General features: G+C 38.6%; 1 protein-coding gene across 1 annotated transcript in view; it reads left to right on the top strand.

Moving 5' to 3' along the window:
• Positions 1–12,367, top strand: part of tusc3 (tumor suppressor candidate 3) — a 192,205-nt gene that overhangs the window by 125,613 nt on the left and 54,225 nt on the right. Inside the window, exon 8 of the mRNA XM_042342129.1 lies at positions 8,909–8,983. Coding sequence (XP_042198063.1) covers positions 8,909–8,983 — 75 coding nt within the window. The remainder of the gene's footprint in view (positions 1–8,908; positions 8,984–12,367) is intronic.

A 12,367-nucleotide genomic window follows, 5' to 3' on the forward strand; every position in this document is an offset into this window, starting at 1 on the left:
TGCTGAAGGATGCCGAACTACAACATGCTACACAAGTCTATAACTTCTGCAATCATTACTTCACATCAGATCCTTCTCTGTATAACTGATACTGTGGAGTCCTGTAGCTCAGTGGTTAGAGCACTCGCTTCGCAAGTGCGAGACCTAGGTTCGATTCCCGGCAGGGTGAAACCTTGGGCAACTTTCCTTACTCAACACGCCTCTGTTTACCTAGCAGTAAGTAGAAACCTGGTTGTTCGTCGCTTTGCAGATTGCTTTTCCGGGGGTAATAATTCCTTAAAAATAATTGGTCACTCAATCCACGACTCTTTGTGGGACACTGCTGTGCACAATTGGCTATCGCGTTTCGCCCGCAAATTATACAGTCAATTGCCTGCATGTGCATAATGTTACCAGGGATGTGATCTGTCCACGTAGTACGACTAAATTGTGGGTCGATTAAACTCATCCATGTCATAACTGGATGTTTTTGCCAGCAACATCAAGATGAGTGCAGCTTAGCATTAGAGCAAGAAAGATCCAGAAAGAAATGGAGAGTTAGACAGAGTCAGACGAAATTGAGAAAGAGACAAGAGTCAGAAAGAAAGTGACAAACAGACTCGAAGAGAAAGAGATAAACCCAAATAATCTGACAAATAAAGAGCCAGAGGGAGAAAGTGGGAAGAGGAAAGGGTTGGCATAATGTACTATAGTTGCAGGATAACTTTTAATAGAAAATGTTAATTAACACTGTAGCCGGTTTGTATTTTAAGTGATGACCAATTATCCGCACAGTTTGCTTATTCACAATGGGATTGGATCCAATTAGTGTGTTTAAACGGGTTTCTAGCGCTAAGTGCTTATGTTTTGTCTACAAATAATTTTCACTAATTATGTTATATTTAATGGAGAATTATAGACATAGAATAATTTAAAATGGATTGAAGTAAAAACACTCCCCATAATTATATGATGGCTGTCACTGATCTTATTGTTCATGTGTCACATATATAACATGGAATAAGTGCTTAGTTGAATGTTTAATTTACTGTGCAATTACAAAGAGCACCCATAAATAATACTGTAGTTAATAATAATAATCCTTAGATTTGATATAGTGCTTTTCACATCTTCTAGACGTCTCAAAATGTTTCACAGAATATACTGTAAAGTGAATTGACTGTATATTTGTGGGCGAAAAGCGGCAGCCAATTGCATACAGCAGTGTCCCACAAACAGTCGTGGATTGAAACTTGCTCAACATTTTGCCCTGCCAGGAATCAAACCCAGGTCTCCCGCTTGCAAGGTGAGTGCTCTAACCACTGAGCTACAGGACTCCAGACTATATGAAATCATGTGAGAAGGTGGAATCAGTTTGTACAGTATCTCCTTGCAACTAGCAAAGTTGCAGACTGAAATCCAGTCAGTTTTAATTTCAGAGCATGCTTACAATTCTGAAATAAAATATATACAGTCAAACCTGTTCAAGCAACCACCTCCATTCAGCAACAACCCCCAGGTAACCACCACCCAGGAACAGCTCGGACAGCCCGGTTTACAAACCCTTACTCAGAGGTCACCCTTATATAAAGGTTACTTTGCACAGTCCCTGAATGGTTATTGAATACAGATTTGAGTGATTAAATCATCTTGGGGTCTATGAAAATGGTTTTATTTAGTCACCAATTCACAAAAGAGCCTTCTGATAAGACTGAAAGATCCTTAAAGGAAAATGGAGTGAAGTTTAGTGCAGGTGAAAAGACCAACAGGTGGTGCCACGGTGTGAGATATTGTGATACTGAAGATGTTCTAGTTTTTGATGGGGGGAATAAACATCCCCCGACTTGCTCTGGCTCAAAAGACATTTGCTCCAGCTATTTAGCCCTCGCCTTTGAATGTGACATAAGTATGTTTTACATTTCAGTTTGTTTAAGCATTGATGCAGACAAAAAAGAATAGGGTTAAACTAAAACTGATGGATTTAATATTAACTGTACTTCAAAGTTAAAATAAGGTTCTTACTTTTAAATACTTTGTTCCTCTGCGCCTTTGCCATTATTAAAAAAGAATCAAGTGAACACCTGAGGAATTGAGACTGACATATAATGAGCTTTACTGCTAATGGTTTGGTAATGTTGATGCTTGTTTTTAAGTAGCACAAAGTGCACATTAAGCACTTTGTGTACACTTCAATATCCACTACCAATTACATTATATCTAAATGGGGACTTTAGGCTCTCATTAATTACACTTTTACTACAGTTATACTACTCCCAATTTTGTTTCATTATTATCTCTAAATGTCATCAATGCTGAAGTTTCATTTTCAGTCTTGGAAGTTTTTGATAGCTAACACAACGCATAATGCCACAACACAACAAGGAATTTAGGGAACAGACACTTTTATCTCCAAATATCAAGCATGTCCTTGACTTTTCAAATGCTATTGATGGGAGGAACATGGCTTGATAAATCAATGGCAGTGTCAAACAAGGAGCCTCAATTACTGAACAAAATCCTGTCATTGAGGCTTGCATTCAATATTTGTTTTAATTCCTGAAAGTGGAGTATGAGAGGAGTTCATGTCAGAATAGAAGAGTTTTTAAAAAATAAATTTAGTGCACCCAAATTATTTTCCTATTTTTCTCCCAACTGGCATTGCCTCTCTGCTGCTGGTCTAGCTCTTCTTGCTGAGGTGTAGTTTTACAGGCTCCAGTTGTCCTCCAGTACAACACCCAAATAACTATTGTTCATGTGTGAGCCTTGGTAGTATGTGTCGGCAAGCAGCTTTGAGGATAGAGATATTGAACACCTCTCACATCAATCTGATGTGTTGGTATAACTTGGAGAGGGTACTAGAAAACTGAAATAGTAGGACTCCGTGAGATTAAAATTACATTATTAAAATAAATATACCTTACAAAGGTAAGTGCTATGATGGTAGTTTTCTCCCCTTTAATGGATGGATGGGGAAAGTACAGAAAGCATTTATCTAGCCTTTGCTAGTTTTCTCCTTTGTAGACTTTAGTGTCAGATGAATAGCAGATTACTGAGCTGGACATCTTATGCTGTTTTGTTCAGTAGAGATGAGAGAAGGGAGAATATATATTGAATAGCAGTAACTTGCAAAGAGCAGAGGAACAAAGGGAGGCCAGGTACATAAATGCTTGAAAGTGGCAGCACAATTGTGAAGAGCTGTGATAAAAGCTAATGCTATTATTCTTGGTTGTATACATAGGGACATAGAGTACAAATGTAAGGCAATAATACAAAATTTGTACAAAGCATTGGTTAGGTCACAGCTGGACTACTGTGTTCAGTTTGGGCATCTTACTTCAGGAATGATGTTAAAGCCTTGAACGTGATTCAGAGGAGCTTTGTGAGAATCATATTGGGGATGAGGGCTAATATGAAGTGAGATTGAAAGGCTGGATGCGTTTTCAATGGAACAGAGAAGGGTGAGAGCGGACCTGATATAGGTGTATAAAATTATCAGGTGCTTTGACAGGGTAAAAAGGGAGAAGCTATATCCACTGGTAGAGGGGTCGGTGATTAGAGGACATATAATCCTTGCATTTGATATAGCGCTTTTCACATCTTCTAGATGTCTCAAAGCACTTCACAGAATATACTGTAAAGTGAATTGACTGTATATTTTGTGGGCGAAACGCGACAGCCAATTGTGCACAGCAGTGTCCCCCAACAGTCGTGGATTGAGTGACCAAATTATTATTGCTTTTTTATTGAGGGATTATTATAAGGCATGTCGGGTAAGGAAACTCGCGCAAGATTTCGCCCTGCTGGCAATCTAACCCAGGTCTCTCGCTTGCGAGGCAAGTGCTCTAACCACTGAGCTACTTGACATAGAAGTAAGATAGCCACAATGAGTGAAAGAAGAGTTTACGAGATGTTTTTCACACAAAATTGGTGGAGCATATAAATCTCTGCCAAGTAAAGTGGTAGACGCAGGGTTGTGGATTTCAAGAGAGAAGTACATGCAAGATAAGGGCTTGGAAGAGATATGGGGATTGGGCGCGAATTGAATGAACACCTTTCTCTGAGGGGTAGTGCAGTCTTAAGATGCCGAATGCCCTCTATCTGCACTGTAAATTTCTATTGTTGGTAAATTTGCAGATTGCAGTGTTCCTAACTTGACTTTCTTAATATCTAGCAGCCTGATAATTGGGTGCGATACACCAGTATATATGTATATATTTACAGTATATGCTATACGTGTAAATGAACCAACCACAGAGCCTTTTAATCAACAGAGGTAGACATTTTAAACCAAAATGACTTGTTTTACATATGCATTATTCCTACTTAGGTTACTTCGTAGAACTATAGAATGTTACAGGGCCGAACCAGGAGACTTAATCCATCCAACCTCCACTGATGACTTGTATCACAATTTATTATTAATGTTATAGCTGGATTGCCAATCGGAGCTTCTCTTTAAATGTTGTAAAACTATATATTAGATTTTGATAATCATTCTGCCAACAATTGTTTGTCTACAAGTACATAGTCACTAAACTTTACAGTAAAATCATTTGAGTGCTTTGAGACATTGTGATGACCTGATAAGGTGTTGCATCACATGTAAGAATTCTTAACAATTATTCACTTGTACTCTTGTGACCTTCATTATTACTGTACTGAATCATAAAATTCCAGCTGATTTATTCTGAATTGCAGTTACTCCCACTAGAAGGAAAATTAATAAACCTTTTTCCTTCTATTTGCGTTTTTCATATTAATGTCACCCACTTGAAGTTGATTTCATTATACTGTTAGTGGTATCTAATCTTTTTTATTATATAAATTGTTCAATGAGATTAACTGCATGAGACAATTAACTGTGAAATTAAATTGTTTACCATTAAATTAAGCAGCATATATCAGACTGGATTCAAACATTACAGAAAGAAAGAAAAACTGCTAAAATGATCACTTACCGCAATTTTACATTTATTTAACACCTTTCACTTCGGGAGGAATTCTCAAAGCACTTGACAGAGTCCAAGTTAGCTGTGGGAAAAGCTGAGGAAGGTGGAGGGGAAAGATAACCAAAAGTGGGGTCGAAAAGAAAGGTCTTCAGGCGGGTATTAAAGGTGGGGATGAAGTGGGGGCATGGGGTGTGTCTCCCAAGTTGGATTTGCAGAGACAAAAGAAGAACGGCTGAAAACTCAGTAGTGGGAGATAAAACAGGCTGTTGTTCGCTGAGTGGAGGGAGTGGTGTAGAGGTAAGGGTACAGTAGGCAACAGAGGTGAGACAAAGCCATGGATGGAATTAAACGCGAGTTTGCTGGTGATTGGGAAGCCAATGGAGCTAAGCGAAGTTGGGATGATAGAAGTTGAGAAGCTACATACACATATAAATCCTCCCAAATAGCCATTATTGGTGTGTATTGATTTGTCAGCCTGGCTCAGTTGGCAGCACTCTCGGCTCTGAATCAGAAGCTTGTGGGTTTATGCCCATGTTGGGACCTTGAGCTCATAGTTTAGGCTGTGCCTCCAAGTGCAGTGATGGCAATATTAAATTGTATTTGCTAACCCCTAGCTTGGGGTTAGCAAGCCAGTAAACCTTTCCCACCCTGAGCTTGGGCTCCGTGAAGCGCTTTGAGAGTTCCTCCCAAAGTGAAAGGTGCTAAATAAATGTAAAATAGTTGTAAATGATTGTTTTAACAGTTTTTTTTTCTTTCTGTAATGTTTGAATTCAGTCTGATATATCTTGCTTAATTTAATGGTAAACAATTTAATTACGTCAGTGAAACATTAAACGAGTGTCCTGTCTATCCGTTTAGGTGGATGTTAAATCCCATGGCTCTATTCGAAAAGAGTTATTTCCCAGTTTTGGGCAATAATCCCCAAGATCAAGTTGGTTTTCCACTTCATGGCTGCTTGTGGTACATTGCTATGTGCAAATTGGCTGCTATGTTTGCCTGCGCAATATATAGGCACAACACCTTGCAGTATATCCTGTGAAGTGCTTTGAAATGTCTTCCTGGCATGAAAGACGCTGAATCAAAAATGTAATAAGTAAATAAGTTTATACTGCCATAATTCTGCTTAAGGATAATGACGAGAAATATCTGATAAGATTAAAACATAAAACACAAGGTATTGACCTGCAGTACGTGCACTGGTTTAAACATCAGAGCAAAAAGACTGTGGCCATTCGTGGATGTGATGCTAATTACCTACCAATCTTATATCCAGTTCCCAGAGGAAGGTCCTCATCACCTTTTCACAATCGTGTCAGGCACACATGAGGCATTGAGCTGCCCAGCAGCAACCTCATCACAATAAAATTACTGTCTAAAAATAATTGACTTCTCCCCCTCCATCACGGTAAGCAAAACGTCACAAGTAATGAGCAACTGAAGGATCAAGTTGTTATCGCAGTAATGAAGACTACTTCAGATATGGCACATGCATGATTACCCCAGTTAAACCAGACCATCTGAGGGCACGCTGCTATAAACAGGTTATTTTTGTGTTGCTGATGAACTATAATTGGCAGTAAAGAACTTCAGAGGGAAGTGTTATTCCTATTAATCATAGTAATATTTCTTCAGAGTAATTGTGGTCTTAAGTGTGCCGTCCCTAGCACAAATGTTTGCCGTGTTTCCCTGTAACTTCAATTGACTTGTCACTCGTCTGTGAATCGTTTTGAGAACTTTTCAACATGTCAAACACTGCAAGCTTCATTTTATTCTGTAAAGGAGGACAAAGGCTTCATATTGTAAAATACAAGTATATTGTCAAGAGAACCTATCAACAGACAGATACACAAATCCCCCATATGAATCCTATAAAGATTCTGATGATTTTTGGAGTCCTGTAGCTCAGTGGTTAGAGCACTCGCTTTGCAAGTGAGAGACCTGAGTTCGATTCCCGGCAGGGCGAAACCTTGGGCAAGTTTCCTTACTCCACACGCCTGATAATAATCCCTCAAGAAAAAAAACACTAATAAATTGGTAATTTCAATCCATGACTGTTTGTGGAACACTGCTGTGCGCAATTGGCTGCTGCATTTCGCCCACAAATATCCAGTCAATTCACTTTACAGTCTAATCTGATGCGCTTTGAGAAGTCTAGAAGATGTGAAAAGAACTGTATCAAATGCAAGAATTATTATTATTGTACTATATTTTCTACTGTGTTTAGTGAGCAATATTTTCTTTGTTCATAATTAGCCATATGAAAGCACACCTTAGAGAACCCATTTTCTGATGTGCACAATGTACATTGGTCATCTCTGGCTCTGGATGTTCTCATAAATCTAGGGAAGGTCATGATATAGTAGTTGGCACTGCGGCAAATACTTCTAGCTTGCATCCAATTTGCAATGTTTCAATTCACAGAGGTGCAGCAGAATTCTTAGCCTTCACACATCACACTTTTTGATCATTTGTTTTTCATCAACAGAGTTAAAAGATTCCCATTTCTCTTTAAGAACTGTGGAAAATTGGCTTTTCTGTTATAACTGTATACTGTATATGAATAGATATATATATATATATATTGTTGTGTTGTATGTGTGTATACACAGATATACAAAAGACTGGGTCTCTTACATTGATTTGCATTCCTTTCTGTGCACAAACTACAACATGAATGGTAAATTGGGCTTAGTTTTCTTCACAATTTAAATCAAAGTCTGTTTCCTGCAGATACCTAATGTGTATTCAGATGCATTTTCAGTCAGCTAAAGGTTAAATCTCAGTGAGATCCATTTTATGCAAGGTACCCAGGTTTTCGCTTATGTCTGCAGTTTTTTCTCCACTTTGCGGACAGAATTGCACATTCAAAGATAGAACTTACAAGGGTATTTATTTGATCAGATTGGATATCCTTAATGGTTTGCTGGATATATATTCCAATATTTTTATATTTGCTTCCTGCTTAGAGCCCAATGAATTGTGAGCCATGTTTCTGATCTTTTGAATTCCTTATGATTCTACCTTAGATTTCTTCATTGCACACAGTTCTATAAAACTCCTTGTCTTTCAGCTGAAAACAAGAACATATTTTGAAAGTCAAAAAGGCCACATAATGGTCAACTGAGCACTTTGGGGCACACTCTCAATGTGAAAGATGTACATTTATGTTGTATTGTAACCTGACACAATGTTTAGGATCAGCAGGGATGTTCAGTGTTCCTATTCCTATTTTCTGGTACAGCAGGATTTCTGTAAGAATGAATCAATAAAAGAAATGTAGCCAAACCTCCATAACATAATACAAAGTCTCCATGTCAGAATTGTCTTTCGTAAACCATTATTTTCATAATCATTTCAGCTGCTCCAGGCTTCCTCCAATTTGTCGGTAGAGGCCGTACTGATAAAGCTTTAAGCTATCTTACTGCAGTTTATGATCTTTGTATGAAAATCATATCTGGAGGCTAAAATAGAGTTGGGGGAAAAAATGATTACATTTTATGAGATGTAATGTGCTTGGCCCTCGAATGACCATAAATAATGCACTGCACATAAATGACGAATAAAAGTACCTTTCCAAGGTATTGTTGAGATTTGCTTAAGCCCGCTCATGGTAAGCGTTTATATCAACACGCAAATTAAAACTCACAAAGGTGTTTCCTGGATTCCTCTGCATTTACTTGCATTGTATTGCTGTATTATTCAGCATTTTGTTTTATCAGTCAGCATTTTAATGTTTCCAGCTGATTTATTTTCTCACCAAAGGTGACCATTTCAGGCTAAAATGTAAAAGTCAGCTATATTTTGATTCAGATTGGGAGAATTTTGTGATATCTGTACCCACTGTTTACTGCAAAACAAGATGAAAGCTTTCTTTTTAGTGTGAGTGGTTAAAGAAACAAAAAAAGGCTTTACCTACTTTGTTAGTTCACCTTGTTGTACACTGTGGGATACACTGTTGTTTCCTTGACAACGCCTGTAAGATGCTGCGATCACCATGGGAATGGTTCTTCTAAATGAAGCTGCAACATCCAAAGGCGACGTGGGCAAAAGAAGAAGTAAGTTGTATTAATAGTTTTATGTCCCAGGACTTCATTGACACTGTGTTTCACCTTTGGAACGGGCAAAACATTTCAAGTGGCAAACTATTACATGGAGAGTGGAATTAATCGCTCCCAAGATTGGAAGACAGTATCTGTCTGGTCCCAAAGTTATCTTAAGGTAATCAAATTTAAAATGCAACATTGTCTTTATTCCTGCTGGTTAACTCTTTAATAGTTCTTTGACAGACTAAATCATATCTGTTACAGAGATCATTCTAGGTTTCTTTTTAAACAGTTTGAGCAGGTAGGTACAATTTTACAACTGTGTACACATTAGAGTCAATATCGGATGTGGTTAAGACTTCAAGGGAGCCTGCTTTCATAATGCAAGTATTGAGGAGGGAAAACACCAGAAGGATTGGGCATCCTTTTCTTCCCTTTGCTTATACTTGCAAGTGTTGTGATATTGCAGTTCAGTGTGTTGTACATCACAATCTTTTGTAAATAAATAGATATACTTTGCCATTTTTTTGTCATGAAAATGTTGCTCCTTTAAAAATCAACCGTTGATTTCTCTAAGCATTTTTCAGGAGAGACAATATGTATCGTGCTTGAAACAATCCAAATTATTTCCAAATTTAGTACAATTGCCTTATTAACTGACAATTCTGCCCAGTATAATAATAATAATAATCCTTGCATTTGATACAGCGCTTTTCACGTCTTCTAGATGTCTCAAAGTGCTCCACAGAATGTACTGTAAAGTGAATTGACTGTATATTTGTGGGCAAAATGCGGCAGCCAATTGCGTACAGCAGCGGCCCATAAACAGTTGTGGATTGATGTGATCAATTTATTATTGGGTTTTTTTTTCTTGAGGGATTATTATCAGATGTGTGGAGTAAGGAAATTTGCCCAAGGTTTCACCCTCTCGGGAATTGAACGCAGGTCTCCCGCTTGTGAGGTGAGTGCTCTAACCAATGAGCTGCAGGACTCCACATATAGTATTTAGAGAGTGATTGAAGCAAAATAACAGGAAGCATTAAGGACACCAGTTGGGTTTTTGCTTTTGAAGCATCTGACAGTGTTGAATTAATGTAGAGCTTTTTTTAATCCAGGGATAAACATCTACAATATTGCCCGCCTCCACCAACACTCTGCTCACCAGACTCTACAGCTCATACCCTTTCCCGGACCAGGCTCCTCAAGCCTTTCATCCCCATCCTTGCCCAGTTCCATTGATTCTCCATCCTCAGTGGATTGCACTGAGTACAACATCCTCATTTGCACCTTTAATTCCCTTCCTAGTCTCGCCACACCTTACCTCTGTGACCTCCTCAAACCCTACTGACCCAAGCAGTCCCCTCGCTCAGTAGCAGCTGGCCTGCTTCATGACCCCCGCCACACAATTGATGAACAGGTTTTCAGCCTATCTGCTCCCACCATCCTGGAATCCCTCCGACTCGCTCCATCTCTCTCACCAAATTCAAGGTACATCTCAAGACCTACCCCTTTGTGCTTTCGGCCATCTCTTCCCTCCCACCACCACCCAGCTCCCACTCCCAGCTCTGGTGCCAAGCCATATTGTTAAGCTCCTTGGCATGTCCTCCCAATGTGAAAGGCTCTACATAACTATAAATTTGTATTGTATTGTACGTTTTCAAGATATTTTCCGAAATACAGTCAAACCTGTTTTCAGCAAACGCTCAGGGGACTGGACCAAACTGGCTTTATGCAAGGGTGGCCTCTGAGTAAGGATTCATTGGTGTGCAGAATTTCTAAGTATATCAGTGTATAGAAAACAGTGCACATTCAAACCCATAAATCAAACTCGCAGGGCGAAACATTGGGCAAGTTTCCTTACTCCACACACATGCCTCTGTTTATCTAGCAGTAAGTAGGAACTCAGTTGTTAGTCAATTGGCGGATTGCATTTCTGGTGGTAATAATTCCTTCAAAAAAAANTAATTTGGTCATTCAATCCACAACTGTTTGTGGGACACTGCTGTGCGCAATTGGCTGCCGTTTTCTCTCACAAAATATACAGTCAATTCACTTTACAGTATATTTTGTGAAGCGCTATGAGACTTCTCGATGACATGATAAGGCGCTATATCAAACTCAAGGATTATTATTATTGTTATAGTTTTAATAAAGTAATAAATCAATTACAAAATGCACATTATTGCTGTGTACAGGAGCCAAAATTTTCCACAGGCTGAAGTGTAGAATTTCGCTAGACTCTTAGCGTGTGCCAGCGCTGTGGTGAGCAGCCTATTGGACAGGATCTGGTAGTTGAAGAGGATGTCAGTACACAGCCAGCAGTAAAAAAAGAGTGGCCACTGGTTGCATTAGACAGGTGGTTTGTGAATAGATATGGTTTATTATGGAAAATTAGTCTGGGCTGTTCCAACATGGTTGTTGACCGCAGGTAGTTACTGGATAGAGGTGATTGTTTTAACAGGTTTGAAGGTAATTCTTTTCCTTTGTATTTGGTATAGATTGTAGTATAGCACAATATTTGGAGAAAGCTTATCACAAAAATAAATCCCTGTGAGTTTTAATGTGTGGGAATAGAGTGGTATTTGGAATAATGCACATTTAGTAATTTGATCAGTAAATTGACTCATGCGACTCCTAGATTGGAGCAGAGACCTCTGAAAATAATCACCTGACATCTGTGTCTGCCAGAGGTTTGTAGACTCTGGTAGACACAGATGTCAGGTGATTTTTTTGATCTTTGTAACATGTACCCCTCTTGAGGTGAGTGGAGATAAACTTTATAACTACAATTGCACATTTTTGGCATGTATTATAAATATGCTGGAGTACTTTTATAAAGATCTTGTATGCATCATGGGTTTTTATTCTTAATCATGTTGGCTCTTTTGAAATAAAAAACTATTTGTTGATAGAGTGGATAGGTAGATCTCTGCGGATTTTGTGGCTTTACTTTTTGGCAACTATCCACTAGATGGTGCATGAGAGCATATGGATTTCGGTCACCCTTGGGGTTTCATTGCCCATCTGCAAAGAAACTGTTCACCTGTGCTCAGTCACTTGAGAGCTCACAACCTGACTGAGATTGTAATCATATTGTATAGGAAATGACTTGTGCAAACTGTCATGTTATTACACTGTGCATTAAAGCACTAATTGGTTACTTGGATAATTTATAACACATGTATTATTAGCTGCATCATGCCTGGAAAGTCAATTCTAATCATCCAGCTTCATAACACATTTTGTGCGATTCCGAAAACATCACCCTTGCATCAGTCCTCACTACCTCTTGCGACCAAAAGCATTCCATGAGAATTGTTTTTATAATTTACATATCAATTATAATTCGATCTCTTGTCAGTTTGAGAATAACCTTCAGAGTGATATTAGTCTACT

The sequence above is a fragment of the Callorhinchus milii genome, unplaced genomic scaffold (assembly GCF_018977255.1).
Source record: "Callorhinchus milii isolate IMCB2004 unplaced genomic scaffold, IMCB_Cmil_1.0 Scaffold1, whole genome shotgun sequence".
NCBI lineage: Eukaryota > Metazoa > Chordata > Chondrichthyes > Chimaeriformes > Callorhinchidae > Callorhinchus > Callorhinchus milii.